Raw genomic sequence first — 20,622 nt, 5'->3', positions numbered from 1 at the left:
AATATAGGCACGCAGTTTTAGCTTGTTTTTCCTCCATGTGTAATTACAGGTTCAAATCATGAGCTTTCCCCTGGGTTCCTTTTCAAGGATCACTTCCTCATGCTTGAAATTGGTCAGCTTAATCTGTGTTCAGTTTCTGTTTAACTACCTCCCTCTGCTTCCATCCCCCCTCATACCACCATTCATGCTCTTGGTCCCTCTTGTAATTATTCTGGTTAATCATCATGCAACATAAACTGAGTGCATCCAGAGGATGCTATAAAATTGTAATTTACAGCATGAGGATATTCCAAATGAATGCCAACGTGCCGAGAAGGGACTCAGGTCAAGAGAAAAGAGCCGTGTTCATTAACACACATAGCACAGGGGAAAGCCTCTGTTTAGTGTCTCAGTTGTTTTCCCTTGGTATCTTTCAGTATTTTTGTCCTCTGGCTTTTGGAACTTTTTGAAAATGTGTTTTCATGCCAAAATATTATGAATTTTTCAGTTTCTAAATGCTAATGAAGTGTGAACTGATTTCTCCTATTGAAGAGCAAACGAGGATTGAAATAAGTCTTAGGAAACTTGATATGGTTTTGGAATATAAGTGAGGTTCAGTGGGGTGGAGTCCTGAGCCAATGACCAAGAAAGAATTCTTGAGACATCTTTGGTGCAAAATGGTGGTTTATTAAAGCACAGGGATAGGACCCGTGGGCAGAAAGAGCTGCCACAGCAGGGTTGTGAGGGGTGGCTAATTATATACTATGGAGTTGGGGGAGGTAAGGGAAAGGGAGGTTTCAAAAGGATTTTCATATGTTAAAGAAGACTCACAGGATACCAGAGCCCTTGCCGTTGTCAAGTTAAGGTTATTTTTCCCTCTAGCAAGGCATTAACATTAAGATAGTTGGGAGCTTCCTGGAGGAACATTATACTTTGCCCACTTCAAGTATCTATCAATGGGCTGCAGGTTATAAGGACATTTAATTGTATGTACATTTCCTTCTGGAAGCTAGGTTATTGATAGAAATGCCTTGTTCTTATAGATTGCTAAGACATTTGTAAACTGAGGGAGACTCATGTCTTGCAGGATTGTGATCTCTACAAGTTAACTATTTGTTTTTCCTTAGCTTTAGGGTATCCAGGAGTGCATGAGGAATGTCACATATATCCCATCTGAGGGGGGTGGTTTGTAGGGTGTCAGCTTCTGCTTTGTCCTCAGCTTGCCTTCTGTTTCCTCATCAAACTGATTTATAGGAAAAAGATACCCTAAAGCTAGCATTGCCCCAAAGTCTTCATTGAAAGTATGTAAGGAGAGTCAATAACAATATGGGGTAAAACATAAAAATTAAAGGAAATGAAAAAGGAAACTATTCACCAAACATTCACAACAGGTTCTATAACCATAGTTTAAAATGGAAAAAGATTGGAGGTGTAGATTAGCATCATTGGTCAGCAAGATGAGTAGGAGCCATCAGCCCACAGTTAATAGCAACTTGGATATCCCTCAGAGAGCTACTCTGAAGAACATGCTGGGATGACTCCACAACAAGAAGAATGAGAACCTTTATTTATTAGCCAAAAGTCAGAACAGCAAAGAGATGAATAATGTGCTCTAGGCGTGCCATTTTCTCTTCTCATCTGGTAGGTTCCTTTTTCCTGGAAAAGTAGGGGAAAAACTTCCTTTCTTCTCCCAGAGTCCCCTTTCCCTTTAGAGAAATTGCCAGAATGTGGATGTGGACAAGCCACTAGCTACCCTGTGGGTGGCAGAATTCATTTGCATTCAGAACAGACAGAAAAGCCAACAAAGGATATTAGTTGTCTAGATAAAGAACTAAGCCAGATATAGGCAATAGGTTTTGGATGCCAACTAAGGTTGATAATACCTTCCTGGAGTGCTGGGCTGAGCAGGACTCTGAGTGTGAATTGGGTTTAGAGAGAAAGAATTACAAAATGAATTAGGTAAGAGTGTTGGGGGTTGAGAAGTGAGGAAGAGGAATACATGTTAGGTAATTGCCATCTATTTCTTCAGGTCAAGCACAAAAAGCAAGAGACCATGCCTCTTACATTCTAGTGCAGGACAGTGAGAACTGCACAGGTACTGCAGCAAAAAGAATCCCATTTTGCAGAACCAGTAAGGGGGAATCAGGAATACATTTTTGGGAAACTGCCACATGAGTTATAGCTTACTTGGAGTTAATAGCAACATGGAGAAGAGATTGAAGAATGCCAGAGGATTTCCAATGGCTGAGAGAGAGACAGCTTTTGTTCTCCAGTTTTCTTCTGGTAGTGAAAATAACCAGAGTATTTTAGGGCATTCATAGTAATACAAATATGAATGATGTAGTGATATTGCCTTACATATGCATTTGTCCCAATTGTGAAATCGTTTTTTTACATGACTTATATTAATTAATCCCCACAAGAACCCCGTGAACCTTTAAGAGTTTAGTGACATTCCTAAGTAGCATAATCTACTGCTAAAATGTCAGAAAAGAGATTCTAGCTTATGCATTCTAATGTCAGGTCCTGTGTTCTTTTCATCGCTTTGGAGAATGTTCTCCATTGCCCACATTGAAAAATGATGAGGTCTGTCCCCCATAGCACACTCGAGGTGCAGTGAGGATTTCAAAATGTAGATTTTGCCATAGTGTAGTATTGCAGCATTTGAAATTACTGGAATATCTGACACCGATTATTTAGATTCAGAAATGTTTGTCCTAATCAAGGAAGAGACCAGTTTAAATGTCAGTGCTCAAGATGTTAAATCCCCAACATTCTTGTTAATTAAAGCTGTGTTTCTCAGATTTCTTGCTTTATTAGCACCTAAAATAGGTTCCAGACTTGGTAAAACTCACTTCTTTTAATCCAGTGTAATGAAAATGACAACTGATTGTGAAAAAGGACATTAGAATGAAATTAATCAAGTTAAGAAATTAATGTTCTCAAGAATCATGACTTAGTGAATAATGATTTGAAGGAGATGGTAATCAACTCAGCACACATAAGATTATTTGGGGGGAGAGTAAGCAAAAAGAAAAGTACAAGAGTAATACATTCTTTAGCAGATATGGACAATACACAGAGACTACAGAGTGAAACACACATTTTGGAAAATCAGAGGAAACATTAGAAACAAAATAAAATATTGAGAGGCCTTAGGACATGGGATGATTCTTGTTCCTATCTCCCTTCTATTATATCTGTTTACCAAATTTCTTTGTTTTCTGCATCATGTCCATACTCTCTAAGACACATGTGTTGCTTTCTTTGTAGGTATGATATCATGAATCTGCAGTACACAGAAGCTAATCGCTATGACTACGTACATGTTGGAACCTGGCATGAAGGCGTGTTGAACATCGATGATTACAAAATCCAAATGAACAAGAGCGGAGTGGTACGGTCTGTGTGCAGTGAGCCTTGCTTAAAGGGTCAGATTAAGGTAAGCCGGCCACAGATGCATTCTTGGACAGGAGGAGGCCACCTGCATGGGCCTATGTAAAGAAAAAGACATTTTTCTTAGACAAGACTGTCCAGAAAGGGTGTGCCAAGCTTTCTGTTTTTGTTCTTGTGTTTAGCTAAAATTGGAAAAACAAAGGAAGATTAGGAAACGAAATAGGCAAACCATTCGAATATTTAAGAATAGTCCTTATTTGAATCGCAATGATGAGCCGGAATCTTCAATCCAATATAGAAAGCAAGGGGACAAATACTCGAATTAAAAATTGAAACAGAAGTAAATGTGGAAACCAAAACCAATGATACTGCTTAGTCAGAGTTGTAGCTATTGTTAAAGAAAGCAGAAGCTGAACAGTACAAAATAAGCACATAATGAACATAAAAGAAGTTGAAATGTGCTAACACAGAAGCTGCTTATCATTTCTCTTTTGACCACCACAGTCTTTGATTTTCCTGAAATTGGCATTTTGTAGCCAAGAGAGAGTCCTCACTTCCTAATTATTCTTAGAAGCTTTTTTTATCAGCCTGGAGCAAGTGAGTAACCACAGTATTGCTGTATGCATAACAGTAGAGTAAATAAACATCAAATATTGAGCCTTTGGCTGGGCCAGCTAGAGAGAATTCTCAGTGAAGAAGGCATGGGAACAGCGCTCCCTGGATCCATGCTATTTAAAACCAAACACTATGGTGCACTAGGAAATGGAGCGTGGGGCAGTGATGGCCAACTGGCAGGAGGATGGATTAAACGACCTGCTAGGTCTCTCCCCTCTCTAATTTGCCGTGATTCAGCTCTGGGAGCAGACAGGCTGTCACGTAAATGTCACACGACACAGCTGGGCTGGAGTAGATGCCGTGGGAGGCCCGGCCCCTCTGGCCACGCCGCCCCACCACCTGCCCTTCCTGGGAGCTGTGCACCGCCCCTGCAGGGAGAAGCCCTGACAGGTACACTGAGGGGTGTGGGAGTGTGCGGAAGTGCTGCTGCAGAAACTGGAAGAGCCTCAACTCTACTGGTCAGTGAAGGCAGAGGATTTGGAAACCGCAACATCTTTTGAAGAGCTGTCGTGATGGACTCAAACTCTCAGTGATACCGGCCACTTTGAGGAAGCAACAGACTTCTGAGACAATTCACCCCAGTTTGTTTGATTGAAGGGCTGATTGATTGCATTTTATTTTTTTTATTAGAGTATAGTTGACATACAAGGTTACATTCGTTGTATTCACCCTGGTTTTAAATATCTTGTGCCTTCTATGGAGATGTGATATTAAAAGTACATAATAATTGTCATGACAACTAACCAATCAGACTGGACTCCTTCCTGGTGCTGTGACAGGGTGCTGGAGGCCTCCTGCCAAGCCCAGGGTTAGTCCTTGGATCTTGGGAAGATATGGGCGAGGAGTCCTGTAAGGCTGGAGTAGCGTGGGGCATTCAGGAGGCTCGAAGAGACCATGAGTTTCTACTCTGCACGGAAGTGTTTCAGCAGTGTAAGCATGGCTGCAACCATACCAGTGTGTATGGGCTCCTCCCCAGGAATTCCATTTCTGATTCTTGTCCTGATGAAATTCTATCATGTGAGGCTGTCTGGTGGTTTAAAATCCAGAGGCCCATAGCTTCTTGAATATTTCCACGAGATGCCAGACCACTGGATTCTATGTTTGTCATCCTTTCTGGATGGTGGGGAAATAGGACATCTGAGACAGAGGTCATACCATCGGGACAAAAGAAAAGCCCTGAGCTCATGGACTTCTGTGACTCAAAGAGTATCACATGTCTGGCTCAAGCCTTTCCAGCTTGTGTGGTAGCATTGTCTACACCACACACAACCACTGTAAAACAGTTTATAGAACTACAAAGTTGGGTTTTTCAAGAGTATAAGAAAAACCAACCAACCAACCCTGGCAAGAGAAAACAAATCGTTCTAAAGATTCTCTGAACTCCAGCCCCCTTTCACAATTCCCTGCTATCCCTGTGACTGCTGGCAGGCCATGGATGGGGGCTCACATACCATGTGGATTCTGCTTTGTACATTCCAGAAGAAAGGCCTTTCCTCCCCGAGTTCAGAAGAAAGGCTGTCTGCATACATCTCTATGCCTAGATACTAAAGTATTTCTGGCAACACGTTTGCATTACGCCCATGCAGTGTTTGTTATTGAAGGAGATCCCAGAAATCATCGCAGAGCCATTACAGAGCACTCACTATAAATGCAAATCTTTTGGGGTCTAATTTTAGAAGTGTTTTGTACCCTGCAGGAGGAAAATATGCCTGTTCTCAATGGCACCTGGAGTGGAGGTTGGGGTGGTGGTGGAATGTTTGTTTGTTTCCCATAAGCACCAAGGGAGGTATGGAAACAAATGAAATCTGAATCCCATTTACCAAATGATAGCACTTATATTCTTACACCACCAATTTGCCACCTACCAGGCCCAGGATGCAGAGAGCCAGAACCCTCAGTAGCCACTACAAAAACAGAAGAGAGGCAACAACGAGCAAGGTGATTGTAGGACTTGCACTTGCATTAACTGGGAAATACACTGTTTAGAAAAGGAGTACTCATTTTAAATATCAAATGCCATTTAAAGTGCTAAAATTAATGATTTGACTCTTTTTGTGATAACCCACAGAACTCTCTTATGGTAATTTCCCTCAAAGTAGTTAAAAGTCCAGTTTTCTTATGTTACTGATTTTTAGAAATATAAATATAATATCTTATAAATATAATATCTTACAGAAACAGAAATTTATTTTAACCATTCCATAAACATAGTTAAATAAAATCAAACTTTTTATGGTTGTGTGTTATATTAGTCAGGGTTCAGACAGGAAAAAACGAACCCTGGCCAGGTTGTTTGATAGAGGGAATTTAATATAAGAAATTGGTTATATAAGTGAAAGAGGATGCCCAGGGCACCTCAGAGGTGACCAACAGCAAGAATCATCCTCACCCCAGGCCAGAGGGACACAAGGAGGAGTCACAGCTACTTCTGAGATGACCCCTGGAGCGGGCCCGAGAGGATACCATGGCTTCTCCTCTTTCCTTCCCTTCGGTCTCCCATTAGGTCCTTGCATTTTGCCAACACCATCCAGAAGACATTGGCAAGAAAGCCTGGACAATGTAGTTCACAGGTTTCCTGGAAACCTTTAAACTAAGCAAGGCTTAAGGGCTAGTGCATTATGGGAAATCTCAGAGATGCAAGAGTGAAGGGGAAGGGGAAAGGAGCCATGGAAGCATGGAAAAATGCCAGCACCACCATCATCACTGAGGTAATGCTTTACTGAGCCGGACGCTACTTCACTGAGTACAACTAGTCGTTCAGCCTCACAGAGGTCTCTGGACAGGCCACTCGCACTGTCTCCTGGAGCAAGGAGGGGAGAAGGATGTGTGCACCTGTGCCATGCCATTTTCTGCTTACTGTGGTCAAAGTTTGCTCACAGGAAGTAACACCATCTGATCCCTTTAGGCAGCTACTGGGGAAGCTAGAATCTGTGTCCCGTTCCATGGTCCTTTTTCAGATTAGAAGCGGTCGGAGGACCAAAGCCTCTGTAGATCCCCTGCAGTCTGGTCTGGCCTTCTGTTGTGCTGAGTACAATGGAGCCGTTCTGAAACCCAGTGATGGAGTCACGGGAGAGACAGACAGGCGGAGGTGCCAGAAATGAAGCAAGAGTGATAGAGGCTGAGGTAGGGGTTGCAGAAGATTCCAGGACTTTCCAAAAGCCAGTGGCCAAGGGCCTAAGAGACAGGCTTGAGGAAGAGGATCTGAGGCAGCACACAACGTGTGGACAATGGATCTGCGAGCAAACACCAAGGGCCTGGCATGTGCGGTGGTCTCCTGTACCAAGCGGGCAGCGATTTTTCTTGGTGTGGTGAAGGGCAGGAAAGAGCCGAGAAGGGGCAGGAAGGTGAAGGGGGGCAGTAAAAGGAAGGAGAAGGGAGACAGTAGAGATCAGAGACGAATGTTTATCAAGCATATTCTTGTGCAAGTACAATAATAGGTGCATCACAGTCACCATTTTAATTATTCCTTAAAACAACCCTTTTAAAGCTGATACTCTCCCCCCGCCCCACCATTTTGCAGATTCCTCAATCTGAGGCCCAGACAGGCTGAGTCACTTGCCCCAAGCTTTCTCAAGCTAGAAAGTTCCAAAGCTGGGCTCAGAGCCAGCCCAGAGCTCTCATCATCCCACCGCCTCAGGTTGTTCAACTACCTGTCATTAGAGGACCCGATGTATTTCTTACAAATGCAAGTCTCAGTTGCTAAGCCTTATTTTCTCAGTAGTTGACAATAAAATTATAAATAGAGATCTACTTTAACAGGGAATAGAATCTAGAAGTGAGAAAGCAATATTAGCGAAGGAGCTTGGGGGAGTTTAATAGAAGCAGGGAAACTGGCGGCGAATTCGAGGGAAAGAATCCTGCAGATTGTTTTCAGTGGCTCATATTCTTTCTTTTCCTCTCCTTTCTTTTTTTCTCCCCTTAAGTTTGCCTTTGGGTTCTTTACTTTGAGAGGATGTCTTTGGGGCTAAGGGGTTGGGCATGAGGAATGGAGAGCCCTGATTCCTCCTGTTCTCGCCCAGCCAGTCAAAACAGAATTCTGGAGAAATTACGTGAACGTAATAGAATACATCACAAATGTGTCTTCATTTACACATGCCATATTGTCATATAGTAAAATACACCTTACATACGTACAGAAAAGCCCAGGTACACATATCTTACAAGCTACAGGCTTTGGAATTAGGTTAGCTAATTTCCTTTCAAGGGATAAGTCTGATTCTTTTCCATTTGTTGGCATTTTCTATTGGAAAGATAAAAGTTTAGTTTCAAAAGGTGTTAGCAGTGTGGACCTCAGAAGATTGCTTAACTTAAAACTGCTAAAGCCCCTTGCTCAGCTTCAGCTTCCATGTCCCTCTGTTTCCCATTCCAGTTAGATCAACAAAGAGGCCAAACCACAGATTTGTTGAGTATCAAACTAAAAGGGACATGTTCATTTTCACTGTGATCCAAGATGTCTTCAAAGATGAAAGGATGCTAGGACAGTCTATTAAGAAACCATTTATGGGGCGCCTGGGTGGCTCAGTCATTAAGCGTCTGCCTTCGGCTCAGGTCATGATCCCAGGGTCCTGGGATCGAGCCCCGCATTGGGCTCCCTGCTCCGCGGGAATCCTGCTTCTCCCTCTCCCACTCCCCCTGGTTGTGTTCCCTCTCTCACTGTGTCTCTCTCTGTCAAATAAATAAAATCTTAAAAAAAAAAAAAAAGAAACCATTTACATTGACCTTTAATTGGAATTATGTGTCCTTAGATTTAATAATGCCATAAGCATGATTAGATAATGCTGCTAGAGGAGTTTGTCTCTGGGTTTTTCTGTAGCTAAGTATAGCTACTTGAGAGAAGTTGCCAATGTAGAAAACTTATAGTTTCTAATAATATCCTTCTTTAAAAATATGATTGCTAATATTAATTTTCACATTGACACTATCACCTTTCAACATAGGCCAGTGATTAAAAAGCAGCCACTTTGTTGTAGATCTTTTACTTCAAGACTCTGCAGAGATTAAGGATGAGAGCCTCACATTCCAGAATATTTGTCATTTTTAGCAACCTAATATCATCCCTTTAATGCCTGCTGTTAAATCATTCTTTCTGTAGACTCTTTAGCATCATTTTCCTCTTCCTCTGTAGATTTTCCTGCTCTCTATATTTACAGTTGCTTACTTAGCCCTATCCCAGCATTATTCTGCAAGAGATGCTGTCTCTCTGAAAGACTGGATACCGATTTTGGCCAAAATCGTCAAGCAGTTAGTACCACCCTACCTTTCCAAATGATAAGAAAATAAATGTGATAAGGATGAATTTTATATGATAGAACATATATTATTTGCCAACAATCCTTCCTGTTACTTTATGCAGAAATAACTACAGGAAATAGCTGTGCCTTGAGTCCATGCTATTCAGTATCAAAGTTGAAAAGAAAATGTAGGCATATCATGTTTGTACTTCAGGTTATAACACACCTGCCAATATCACAATTAAATATCCTCAGGGAGAAAAACAACTTTGATAATGTGATGGAATATGAAACATTGTTTTATGTGAAATCAGATAGATGAACTTTGAAAAGTGTTATTATTCCATTTATTTTGCATGATGAAAACATTGCAAAATTTTCATCAAAATATAAAATAACCAGAGAGAGGCTATAACACCATTTCCTGGTAATTCACCACCTGATGAGATACTACTATCCCCTTGATCCCAATACCTGGGGTTGGGAGGTTAGGGCAGTGGGGTGGGAAGAGCTCATATGATGCACCCCCTTGTACTCTTCCTACCCTCACATTGAATTAGCTCACCTGCTGATTTTCTTCTAGGTCACGTTATGGATCTTGCAGGACAAATTATTTTATGTTCAGTTTTTCCATCTGCAGTTGCTCCAAAATTCAGAGTTCAAAGTGTGTCATATTGTAGCTGTACTTCTTCATACTTGTAGCTATTTTTGTTTTTATATGCTAGGCCATAGCATTTGGAATTGTTTCATTCTCCTCCTGTGCATGTGCTTTGAAATTGCTTGGATATTATGTCTTCCCTCCATGGCAGTAGGAAGAGGAATTTTGTCTTGAATTTGGTTGCAAGAGAATCATTTTAGACTGACATCTACCTCGAGCAAATGTTCCCACGGTGCAAACAGTCATTACTCTCTGGTCACTGTGTGGCTCGCATGGGTGTGTCATGACCTGACCCCACCGCCCAGCCCATCCAGCCCATCTGCCTGGAGCTTTCAGAGATTTTTTGAAGTTATCTCATGCCTACTAACTGTGAATTCTCCTTGGATACTTCCCATATCTGTAATGAGTATTTTTATTTTTGTTCAACTTTCTCCCTATTTGCTCATAATTTTGATCTAGTTAATACTTCCCTCATTTTTTCCTCACTTTCAAACATGAAAAAACACATTAAATTGACCACTCATATAGCCACCAACTACATTCAGTAATTGTGAATCCTTCACTGTATTTTCTCTCCGCTCACCCTTCTCTTAATTTCTTTATCCCCCTCTCTCTTTTTCTTTCCGCTATGTTCTCCCTGAGCCATTTGAAAGTGAGGTGCAAATATGAAACTCCATACCTTAATACCTCAGCTTGTGTTTTCTCAGAATAAGATTTTTCTCATACAACCGTGAGCCGAGCTAAGAAGTTAGCAATAACATCATCAACCACAACTGTCCCATCCACCTCCGCTTTCTCTTTCTCTTGTGAATCAAAGCAAACTACCCACTTAAACTGTTCATAGTTAATGTAGCCATTTTAGCAACCAGTGAAATGATGATACGGTTTGTCCATTATATAATACTTTCTAAATTCCACTGCAGGATGGCAAGATCTGAATATAAATTGCCCACAGGAATATATATATATATAAAAAAAATCCTATCTGAGAAGGCTGTGATTACATAACAATGATATGATCTGCTCCGGTGACTAAAAACATATTGGCTACAATTTAAAAAAAAAAATGAAGATAAAATACTTTTTTTTTTTTTTTTGTATCTTATTGTGCATGTGAAAACGTGAAATTACTATAATCCCTCTGGATGAGGAGGAAACTGCACGCCCTAGTCATAATGAGAAATTCGGTGGAATTATTAATTTATCCACAGCCACTTTGAGTAATACCTACATCTTTGCCTCTCATACGTTGACCAGAGTCTATGCTGATCACATGTTTACTGAAGTTGTTGGCGAACGCCCTAGCTTCGGACCCAGCCTGCCAGTTTTTGGGGATGAGTCCTGATAGGTGCTGCTGCTAATCACATGATATTGGACAGTGGCAGTGGCAGAAACAGGGCCCATTTGTTTTTGTAAGTAAACATTTATTGAAGTATAAGAATTTAAGGAGGCCCTCACTCTCAAGGTTGTGCAAGTGCAGGGTGCATACTTACACAACCCTGAGGGAGAATGTCCCTTTAAATGTGGCCCCTAGGTGCTACACTAACACATTACAATAGATTTTGAGCTCTTTAGCCTTAACAATCGGGTTTTTCAAAAAGTTATCCCATGTCTGGCACACTGGGCCACTAAACAAAGGTTGATTAATTGAGTATATATCTACCAACCTCTGAGATATAATTTTGGTTCTCAGCAAAATATGTCATTACCCTGGCAGCCACTGTGACACTGGGAAGAGCCTAGCTTTTGGAAATAACTGAAGATAACATTACTGAGATTTGTGCAAGATATGGATCCCTTCTGCAGCGACTTCCTCATCTGCAGAACACACATAATTAACTCCATCCCCTGGAGCAGTTGTGAAGGGTTAGTGTAATTCTGAACAGAGGTCCTAGCACATAGCCTGGTTCAATATATGTCTGCTCTTGTGATGATTTTATATTCCTATACCATTTTTATTACATTTTCCCTATAATAAATTACAATGTGGGGACTTTTTTTCATTGGTATTTTTTATTTAGTTTTTGTAAGGTTTTCTTCATTTTACTCTATTTTTCATTCTCTTTGAATTCATTTCCATTGCTTCTGTTTATGTCATAGTCTATATTATTTTCCTCATTTCTTCCATCTACATTATTGAGTAATTAATATGTGCCAAGAACCAGGCTAGTGATGTAGGCAGGCTGGGTCTGAGGACCCAGGGGAGGGCCCCACAAGACCAGCCAAGAGGGCCCTTGGCTTGGCGCAGGATAGAAATCAAACATGAAAAAAAAAAAAAACAGAACAAACCAGGAGCCAGAGAAAGTGGAAGAAGAGTTTACTGAATAGCGTGAGTGACAGAGAATAGCAGAGTGTCTGGGAGACTCGGAAAGGAAGGGAGAATGAGTTTTGTCGTTGTTTTGGGCTAGGGGTTTATATTAGAAAAGGATTTAGGGTACATGTTAGTTCAGGAATCCAGGGTAGGGTCAAACTGAGTTGAGTGTCGGGTGAACAACAGGTGTTATTCCATAAATTAGCGAAGCTAAAACTATTGAGGCCAGTATCAGCCGAGGTTTGTTTGAAGCAAATGTCCTGGAACGTGTTTGGGATCTGGCTTTTCTTAGTTGTTGTCAGGGATTTGGGGCCTAGAACAAAATTCAGAGAACAATTAGCTTTCTTATTTCCCCCTTGAAATGAGAACAGAGCTTCGGTTATTTAGAGGCAAAATATGGAACATGAGTAAAAGGGGCCCAGAAAAAAAACAGCAGAGATGGAGTTTTTCTAAAATGGAGTCTCTTCAGCTTCCATACTTCACTAGTGCCGGGAATGCAAAGGAAACTTAAACATGGCCCCTTCCTTTGAGGAACTCAGTGCAGTGGGTGAAAAACATCCGTATTCGAGTTGACTGTTGCCCCAGCTCTCCTACAGGACATGGTAGGAACAGAGGAGGGCAGCCCTAACTCTTCTCTCATGCAACTGATTCTCCAACAGTCCTAATTACAGTAGACTCAGTTTCTTTATTCTCTTTAGTCTTTCAGGCGTTTCTCTTCTGAAGAAAATTTTCTGTTTCCTCTGATTCACAGTTACCTTTCCTTCATTATATTCTCTTGATGCTATTTATTTTCTTTCATTCTTTTTTTTTTAAGATTTATTTATTTGAGAGAGAGCATGCATGCATGTTGGGGGAGAAGCAGAGGGAGGGGCAGTGGGAGAGCATCTCAAGAAGACTCCCCACGGAGTCTGGAGCCTGACAAGGGGCTCTATCTCACGACCCTGAGATCAAGACCTGAGTGGAAGTCAAGTCAGACACTTAACCAACTAAGCCACCCAGGTGCCTGTATTCTTTTTCTAAATAAAACCTTAATTAAAAAAATCCATTTCAGGTTACTTCAGAAACTTAGTCACAAAACGAACACTTGATTTCCTTGCATAAATACTCCTACAGGGTCTATGTAATTGAATCACGGCATTGTGTGTACCAGCAGCTCACCTGGTCTCACGAACAATAAACAGCACCGTGTACACAGGACATAAAAAGAATCAAAGCAGGCTCTGGGCCTTAGTAAGCCTTGGTCCTTCAAGGGCAGTTTCAGTAAAATACCAAAACTGTTATTGTGACTCAGAGCTATCATAAAAATTGTTTGCTTGTGACAAAAGTGAAAAAATACTTTATTCAGTTGTTGAATATATACAATAGTAGTCCCCTCTTATTTGGGGATATGTTCCAAGACACCCTCCTCCTAAAACCACAGATAGTATCAAACCTGATATATACTATGTTTTCTCCTAGATTAACATAACTATGATAAAGTTCAATTTATAAATTAGGTACAGTAAGAGATTAACAACAGTAACTAATAATGACATATAATAATTGTAACAATATCCTTAATAAAAGTTATGTGAATGTGGTCTCTCTCTCTCTCTTTCAAAATATCTTATTATACTGTATTCACCCTTCTTCCTGTGATGATGTGTGATGATAAAATGCCTATGTGATGAGATGAAGTGAGGTGAATGATGTACATAGGCACTGTGATGTAGTGTCAGGCTACTATTGACCTCCTGATAATATGTCAGGAGGATCATATGCTTCTGGACAAAGACTGACCATGGATCAGGAGGGGCCACTATACATACAAAAGAAATATCAGTAAGCGTGACTCATATAAAAATACAGAAAATATATAAATAATCAATAATATGCTATTGGGAAGATTTGGATATAAATTAGAGACAATAACAAGAATTAAAAAGAACTGTATCTGAAAGAAACATATCTATTATATGGATATGAAAAAATTAGAGGACAGAATGTAGCTTGTAGTAATAAAAGACCAACTATATTTTAGCTACTAGAGAATTATAAATAAGGCAATGTTTGAAAGGATTTACTGCTCCAGAAATACAGTCTGGAGCTTGTGATGTATCCGCCCTTGAAAGTAGTGACACAGATGGACTGATGGAGAAAAGATGACATTCTAAATGGAAGGTAATAGTCATTTTTTCATTAAAACATATTTATTTGTTTACTATATGGTTCCATGTGAGAACCATGGATTAAAACACACACATATAAAATGCACACACACACATTCTTTCTTTTCTCTCTCTCTTTAAACTCTGTTCTCCAATAGCAGCCAGAATACTCCTTATAGAAAGCAAGTCAGATGAAACACAAATTCAATGATGTCTCTACTGTACTTGAAACCTCCCTCCAAAACAAACAAAACAAACAGTTATGTGGACATTAATGAAGACACAGTGAGGGGCTGGCTGGCCCAGAGGCTCTGTCCTCATTTGGCAGACTTATGTAAGAAATTAATAAGACGAAGTAAGGTGCAGAAACAAGGACCAGGGACTAAGTGAATGCCTGACTGAAGAGCTTATATTGCAAAGGTATTGGGGTAGGGAGGCACTAAAGTTCTTTGAGTGGCCTAATTGTATTTTTTAAAAAAGATTTATTCAATACCCATCCATTGGCTGCCTACTGTGTGTTTTTGGTACATATCTGTCCCTTGAAGACTATGATCTGAAAATGATGAAAGTCAGCTTGGTCCCTTCTCTTGAGGAGCCCATGGCCTATTTGGGTGATCCTGGCAGCTGTATGCATGTTACTCTAGTGCAAGAAGAAATTAGAGCATGTTATATGATTAGGAGACAAGGACCAGAATTCAGGTGTGAAATAATAAAACCTCAGTCTAGAGGGGTGACTGAGAGATGGAAAAGACAAGTCAGGGGCTCCTGGGTGGCTCAATCAGTTAAGCATCTGACTCTTGATTTTGGCTCAGATGATGATCTCAGGATTGTGGGAAAGAGCCCCCCATTGGGCTCTGCGCTGGGCATGGAGCCTGCTTAAGATTCTCTCTCTCTATCCCTCTGACCCTCCCCACCCTCTCTAAAAAAAAAAAAAAGACAAACCAGATATTATAGATGTGTATGCCAAAAGTACACATACTTGGTGGCAGAATAAAGAAGGAGTCATAAAATATAACTCTATTTAAGCAGCTCCATTTTCATTATTTATTAAAGAGATAGGCTAATCATTTATTCATTCATTTATTCAGTCATAGAAAACCTAATTTTAAATACTTTCCAAATGCCAGTTACTCACAGGATCTACCCTCACTATTCATCCTGCATAAATCAATTTGTTTAGCATTACCACCTTTTAAATTTGTTGAATTAGTAGCATTATTTTTATAGTAAAGAGAAAGAGACAAAGCTGACTAAAGGGATATACAGTATTTTGTGATGGCTTTTACTGTACTTTTATGCCAATTAAAATAAGAAAGCAGTATTCATTTACTCAATTTTTCTCATATCACTTAAAAATTTATTATCTGGAATGTAAATTTCCCATGCTTATTTTAAGGTTGTGGGGAGTTTTTTTTAAAAAAAGACTTAATTTGATTTTACTTTCTGAAGTTATCTGAAAGTAAAAGAAGAAAAAGAAAACCTTTTACATTTTCTGAAAATCTACTGTCATTTGATATTTTATATGTAATTCAAAGATAGGGGTATAAATTTTGACCTGCTCTGTGAGAAGATAGTTTTATTTTCACAAAGTCTAGGGGTTGTATGATTTTAAGGTATGGCAATGTTTAAAATTTAATTTCTGATTTTGCATATGAAAACATTTAATAATGTTTAATGTATTAGGGAAGAACTTGTGCTTCTAGCCATGAAAGAGTAACAGAGCCCAGACTGCCTTTTGGTGTAAACAACTACAAAACTTGACCTAATATATGAAATAACTGTGTTCAGACATTGGAAAACAGTGCATGACCTTGATTCCAGGGAAGTGAAGGCAAGCAAACAAGGTGAACCCTAAAATCACTCAGGCTTTCTGCCTGGAGGCAATTTCCTTGTTGTTCAGTGAAAGAGAACACAGAGCTTGGTGATCTTGATAATTTAAGAAGACAGAAATCAAAGTTTAGGAAGGCCACGGCAGTGAGAATTTGTTGTGTAGTGTAAGGGATAGAACTATTCAGAAAAAAATGTCCTAGAAGTTAGCATACAGGTTCTCTTAAGCATTTGACTGAACACAAGTCTGCACATGAATAGGACAGAATTCAAAAAGTTCAGGTGAAAAAAAAAATTACTGGGGAGCTGGAATCCCTGAGGTTACACAGATCCAGGAATTGTCTCATTTTCCACAAGCCAGAGTGGAGATACCTTGTTGAATACACAAGGAATTAAGTAGAAATCCCAGGTGGTCACACTGTAATAATGAGGCTTAATTATTCCTAGAGTAGAGACTCTTCTAGACTTGTCCTAAGAGATTAAAAACAATGCTCACAAGGAGTTAGCTGCCTGCCGGAACAAAAGCCAATACTTCTTCAAGGAAAAACATCCAGCACACTATACCTTATGTACACAATGTACAGCATCTGGTCAAATTTTCATTTCCAACCACACCAATGATTATACTAAATGTAAATGTATGAAACACTTCAATAAAAGGCAAAAGTTCTCAGACTGGAGATGAATGCAAGATTTAATACGTGCTGCTTACAAGAAAATCACTTTAAATGTTTTGACTTTTTTGGTATCATGTCAAGTGAAATATGCTTAACAAACAGATTGAAAATGGGAGAAAGTTTAAACTACTCTAATAATGAATGATTCTTCAGTAATTTTGGACTAGTAATTTTTCTTCCAACAATTTACGTAATGTTTTAAGTTCACTAGAGCAAGTCACAGGGCCAGTAATAGAGTTGACTTTCTTAGCCATCATTCTGTTTTTATGTATATAAAGTTGCTCAGACATTCATAATTATAAAATTCCATAATTCCTCAGATTTTATGAATTAATAAGAAAATATGACATAAGAACTTTTGTGGTTAAACATTGCTCTTTCAGAGAAGAAAAATTTCTTTTGATTTTTCTGAGGATAATACAAATGAGTATAAATAATAAAATTCAACTGTTTCATTTTTTTTAACTCTGAAAAAGATAATGTCATCAGTTCCCTTTATGAAAGACATTATTTTTGAAAAACCTCCAAACCCAGCATGGAATGAATTGAAATTCACATCTGAACTCTAAAGATAATCAGGTATATTCGAATGCATGTACATAAGTTTCCTTGGCATATAGGATATTTTGAAGAATTATTCTTTTTTTATTGTAGTATTAAAACAAGTCCATATTGAAATAGAAGACTTTCTGGGGAGACCATCTTTAAGTCATATGGACTATCCCTGTGTTACAGGTCATACGGAAAGGAGAAGTGAGCTGCTGCTGGATTTGCACAGCCTGCAAAGAGAATGAATACGTGCAAGATGAATTCACCTGCAAAGCCTGTGACTTGGGGTGGTGGCCCAGTGCAGATCTAACAGGTAGGAAGTGCCTCACTTCAGACCTTGTCCCTAACTATGGGCCTTCTCAATATGCCCATTGTTTAAAATGTGAGCAAGCAGCTCATGTCTTTTTTGATGTTTATTTACAGTGAGCACTTTTTATTGCTCATGTCAAAGAGCACACAGAAACCTCTTATAAGTTTTCCATGATCCATATTGAAAGGCAAGTTCATTTAAAAAAAATTTCTTTTTATTATGAACATGTATTTTTTTAAATCTAAATAAAGTGTATTAAAGGGGTATTCTGGTATACCAGTTGTTTTCTGTTTTTCTTTTTTAAAATTTTATTTGAAGGTATTTCTAGTTACCTGCATTTATATTTGCAATCATTTCTCAAACATCTATGTGTGAGGCAGTATTTTTTTTTTCTTTAAATTTATCTTGCTTTATTACTTTATTTTGCTTAAAACTTATCAGGGAAGAAACATGTAAAAATAATATAAAATTGTTATTAATATAAAAGAGATATTTATAGTGCATAAAGTTTGTTAGGCAGATAAAGAGATGAAATTCCAGAGAAAAAGTAGAAGATGGGAAAATGAAAGCCTGTAACACATTTGGGGAAAACCACAAAATAAGTGTATGGGGTTGGTTGATAGGCACAAGGACCTAGCAAAGGCCAGAAATGAGACTAGTAGGGTTGGTAACAAGCTTCTGCATGACCTTTTCCTGAGGGTTTGGACTGTGGCTTTAAGCACAGGAGAACCATTGAAGAATTTAAATTAGCAAATAACACCATGATATTTGTGTCTCAGAGAGATGCTCCTCCTAGCAGTCTGAGGAGTGTAGTGAGACTGGATGAAAAACAGAAGCTAGGAACTACTGCATTGGTTCAAGTGAGTAATTTCAGAGGGAATGGATGAAGGCAGCTGCAGCAGGAATGGATGAATATATGAATGCAAGAGATGGTTTACTAGTAAAATCAATGGATATCATATGGATGGATTATATGAGTTTGTAGATTTCATAAGAGCAATGTTCAAATATATGAATTTTGTTTCCCATGGATCCTGATATGAGCTCACACATGAGAGATGTTTCACAAATACTTTTCACAAATTTTAAGAGTAATAGAGCCATAGAAACTGTCATCTGAGTACATAAAGACTTTGTCATGTGAGTAATCTCATCCCTCCTTTTAGAAAGGGGAAGCTGAGGCCCAAAGAGGTGTACTTGTGTGCCCAAGGTCATGCAAATAGTTAGAAGCAGAGCCCAGTTCACTGACTGCTGATCCCTGGGTGTTGTTGAAAATAATTATGAAGGGTAACATTTCTGATTGTTTTTTACTTTTTCACCTGTTTCCAAATAAGAATAGCAGCTAAGAAATTGTATGACTTATTCAGAACATATCAAAAATGGCTGGGTAAGTAGAACCAGGTCACATAATGAAAATTTTACTTATTCAGTGAAAGTACCTTGTAAAATGGTAATCTTGTTAGAAAAAGTTAATCTAAAATGAGTGTCAGAAAGCTTTTAGAAATTATTTAGTACAAAGACCTTTTTTAAAGAAAAGGAAGTTAGATTAGAATACATTTGAAGATAAAAACTGTATCTCACTCATATTTTTATTCTGTCGCAGAAAACTGGTTTTCAACTTTAATATGCCTAAAAATTACCCAGGTATTACCCACTTGCAGAGATTCCTGTTCACCAGTTCTTAGATGGGACCCAGCAAATTCTGAGGCACCTGGTTCCTGTCCCATCCTGTGGGAAACATTAATCTCTGGCTCATAGTCTAGTGCCTAGAATATAATAGCTGTCTAATAAATGTTCTATTGAGAGAAATAGAAAGAAGAAGGGACTTACCTAAGTTCATCCAGGTCAGTGCATTTGGTTAATAGAGAAGCCACTACGAGAATCCAGGGTTTTTATCCCTGGGTCTAACTTATCTCCTGGTTGCATGCAATAGACTGGCTTGGAAAAGATTTTCAGCCACTTTTGGACAACAAGTCTTCTCTCCCACTCATGCTATGCCTCTGTTCATATCTTTATCCTCCTTCATAGTGTGTGCTTCCTGCTGGGCCTTTTTAAATCAAATAGGGGGTTGACTTACTAGTCAGTCCTCTCTGCTATTTGACTGAGACTACAGCTGACTATGAAGGGCTCAAAGACAAAGCTAGCCTTTCTCAGGTTGATTTTAGAAATCAGAAGTCCTGGCTTTGAGGTGTAAGAATTTTTCTCTTGTCTACATTTTTTTTGGCTTCCCCAAACTTTTCCTACTGCTCCATTTTTACTTTGATTGGGGCTCATCTCATGCCTGGTAAAGAACTTCTATCCTATTTTAAGACATTAAAATACAAAAAACATTTTCAAAAGATCCAATATGTTATAATAATGGAACTCGAAGTCATATATTTTATTCTCTAGAGATCTCCCATTGTGGGTATATTTTTTTCCCACTGCCAAATGATGATCACCATTGATTTAAGGCTCTTTGAGTGAGTAAAGCATAAAAAAAAAATCCTCCTTCACTATACTTATTTAGTGTGATTATCTTTCTAAAGTATTTAATCTATCATCCTTCACATGCATAAAAGTCACGTTAGCGTTCAAATGAGTTGAGCCAAGCAACAACTCAGACTGCCCTTTTCTAATAGCAATAGGCAAGTAGCTACTTTTGGATCATATATTTGATTATTGTGCAAATCTTATGTTTTGGGTCTTTTGGAGTACACATCTCTGATTTAGTTTATACTTAGTTTCAATGACACCTGTCATTTCTGGATTCCTTTCAGTCTTACACATGAATGGACAATGAGGTCTCATTTGCCACTCATTTGGTGCCATGTCAGGCTCAGAGCAAGTGTGCACTACATGGCAATGTGTTGTTGGTTGTTGTCATGGTAGCAGTAGTTGAGAAAAGAGAAAACCCACAGGTAGAGAATACCAAAAACCAGT

The 20,622-nt window shown here is 39.1% G+C and overlaps 1 protein-coding gene across 5 annotated transcripts in view; it reads left to right on the top strand.

The window, feature by feature from the left end:
- GRM1 (glutamate metabotropic receptor 1) overlaps nucleotides 1-20,622 on the top strand; it is a 395,415-nt gene that overhangs the window by 340,836 nt on the left and 33,957 nt on the right. For all 5 annotated transcript variants that reach the window (XM_032407709.1, XM_032407710.1, XM_032407711.1 and 2 more), the window contains exons 6-7: nucleotides 3,253-3,421; nucleotides 17,577-17,703. In XM_032407709.1, coding sequence (XP_032263600.1) covers nucleotides 3,253-3,421; nucleotides 17,577-17,703 — 296 coding nt within the window. The remainder of the gene's footprint in view (nucleotides 1-3,252; nucleotides 3,422-17,576; nucleotides 17,704-20,622) is intronic.

This window comes from Phoca vitulina, unplaced genomic scaffold, assembly GCF_004348235.1.
Source record: "Phoca vitulina isolate PV1807 unplaced genomic scaffold, GSC_HSeal_1.0 scaffold9, whole genome shotgun sequence".
In the NCBI taxonomy this organism is placed as follows: domain Eukaryota; kingdom Metazoa; phylum Chordata; class Mammalia; order Carnivora; family Phocidae; genus Phoca; species Phoca vitulina.
Note: the sequence above shows the minus strand (reverse complement) of the source record. Positions and strands in the feature narration are given on the sequence as shown.